The sequence below is a fragment of the Peromyscus leucopus genome, chromosome 3 (assembly GCF_004664715.2).
Source record: "Peromyscus leucopus breed LL Stock chromosome 3, UCI_PerLeu_2.1, whole genome shotgun sequence".
NCBI classification, from domain to species: Eukaryota; Metazoa; Chordata; class Mammalia; order Rodentia; family Cricetidae; genus Peromyscus; species Peromyscus leucopus.
This window is the reverse complement of record NC_051065.1, coordinates 86,346,732-86,348,578: the sequence shown is the minus strand read 5'-3', so window position 1 is coordinate 86,348,578 and position 1,847 is coordinate 86,346,732. Positions and strand designations below refer to the sequence as shown.

Genomic DNA, 1,847 nt, shown 5'->3' with positions numbered 1-1,847 from the left:
TATATGTGTATTATGTGAATATATGTTTATCTGTATATATATATATATATGTGTGTGTGTGTGTGTGTGTGTGTGTGTGTGCGCATAAGTGTGTATGTGAATGTGGGTGCAGGTGGGTGGGTGAGGAGTGTGAGCATGGGTGTAGGTGTATGTATGACAGACAGAGAGATAAAGGTAGAAGATAGACTGGAGAAAAAATATAGCAGAAAAAGGAACAGGAAACGCAGAAGGTTAGTGCATAAGGTCAAAATAAATGATATACTAGAAAAAACATTGCTTTTAAGAAAATTGTGTACAATGAATTTACTTCAATAGATTTTAATGGGCAGCAAGATGGCTCACATACCAAAGACACTGGCCACCAAGTCTGATGTAAAACCTGAGTTTGATCCTCAGAATTCAAATGACAAAGAGATAATCAAGTCCAAGCTGTCCTCTGACCTCCACAACTATGCCAGATCAAATTTGCACCTAAAAGCATGCACACACATACACACAGTCACTCAAATGAATACTTATATGAACACAGAAAATAGTAATTTACTAAAATGTAATAAAAAGTAAAAGAAAAAGACAGAAGAAATAAACATAAGTAAGGAAGTAAGAAAAACCTCCAGAATCTAGAAAAAAAATAGAAAACATGCTTTCCACAGCCTCCAAACAAATACAGTTTGCCATCATCATCGCTTCAGTCCATAAACTCTTATGATGGACACCAGAACTCCAGAACTATAAATGTTAAATCCCTCATATTCAAGCAACAGAGTTTGTGGTAATGTGTTACAGAAGGAATAGAAAGATAATACTGAGTTCTCCTTTGCCTTCTAGTATAAAGGTTTTTCATACCAAAAGACATAAGAAACATTGAAGCCATTATTTTTTTCTGGGCTCTGCAAACTTTTTCATCAATGTTTCAGGCTCACTGGCTCTAAGGCAGAAAGGGGAAGAATGCAGGTCCAGGCAGCTGCTGAGACTCTCAGAGGAGGTTTTTGTTGGAGGCTGAGGCACTGTGGGAGGAAAGTAATAATGCTGCTGACAGTAGTAATCTCCAAGATCTTCAGCCTGAACACTGCTGATGGTGAGAGTGAAATCTGTCCCAAACCCACTGCCTATGAATCGATCAGGGACCCCAGTATCCTGAGTGGATGCCCAGTAGATCAGCAGTTTAGGAGATTGCCCTGGTTTCTGCTGGTACCAGGCTAAGTAGTTCTTCTTGTTTTCACTGTAAAAAAGATTCTGACTGGACTTGCAGCTGATGGTGACCTTCTCTCCTGCTGACACAGCCAGGGAGGAAGGAGACTGGGTCATCACAGTGTCTGCACAGGCACCTGCGATAAGGAATACATAAAGAAAATGAATAAGATGCAAACACAAAATGTAGTAACAGTTGAAATTTGTCATTTAATATCCTTATAATGTCATGTTGTCAGAGTGTATAACTTACACAATAGAGTAAAAACGGTTATGTCCTAACACACATTGTAAATTTCTTACATACAAAGAAGTGAAACTAAAAAAAACTATAATACTTTTGAATTTCTCACCAGACACCCAGAGAAGCAGGGACATGAGGACCTGGGTCTGTGATTCCATCTTGCTCCCCCTGCTGTCTAATGCTTCTCAGTTCTCACGACAAAGGCCTGGTTTATAAATTCTGAGCAGCTGGGCTGGATTGGAGAGGCCCATGCAAAGCAGTCAGCAAATACATAAGGAAATATTCAGACAGTGTGTGTGAGTGGATAGTGTCAATGAACAGACAAAAATACCATCACAGGGAGTATGAGCAATCTAATGGAAATCTATTAGGTGCTCTAATAACAACTTTGGGCTAAACCCCAAGATGAATT

The 1,847-nt window shown here is 39.2% G+C and overlaps 1 gene segment (V, D, J or C); it reads right to left on the bottom strand.

Annotated features, from left to right (window-relative positions):
• Positions 1 to 873: 873 nt before the first annotated feature.
• LOC114686494 lies at positions 874 to 1,628 on the bottom strand. The segment is given in 2 exon segments: positions 874 to 1,328; positions 1,545 to 1,628. Coding segments are annotated over 2 exon segments (504 nt in total).
• Positions 1,629 to 1,847: the final 219 nt, after the last annotated feature.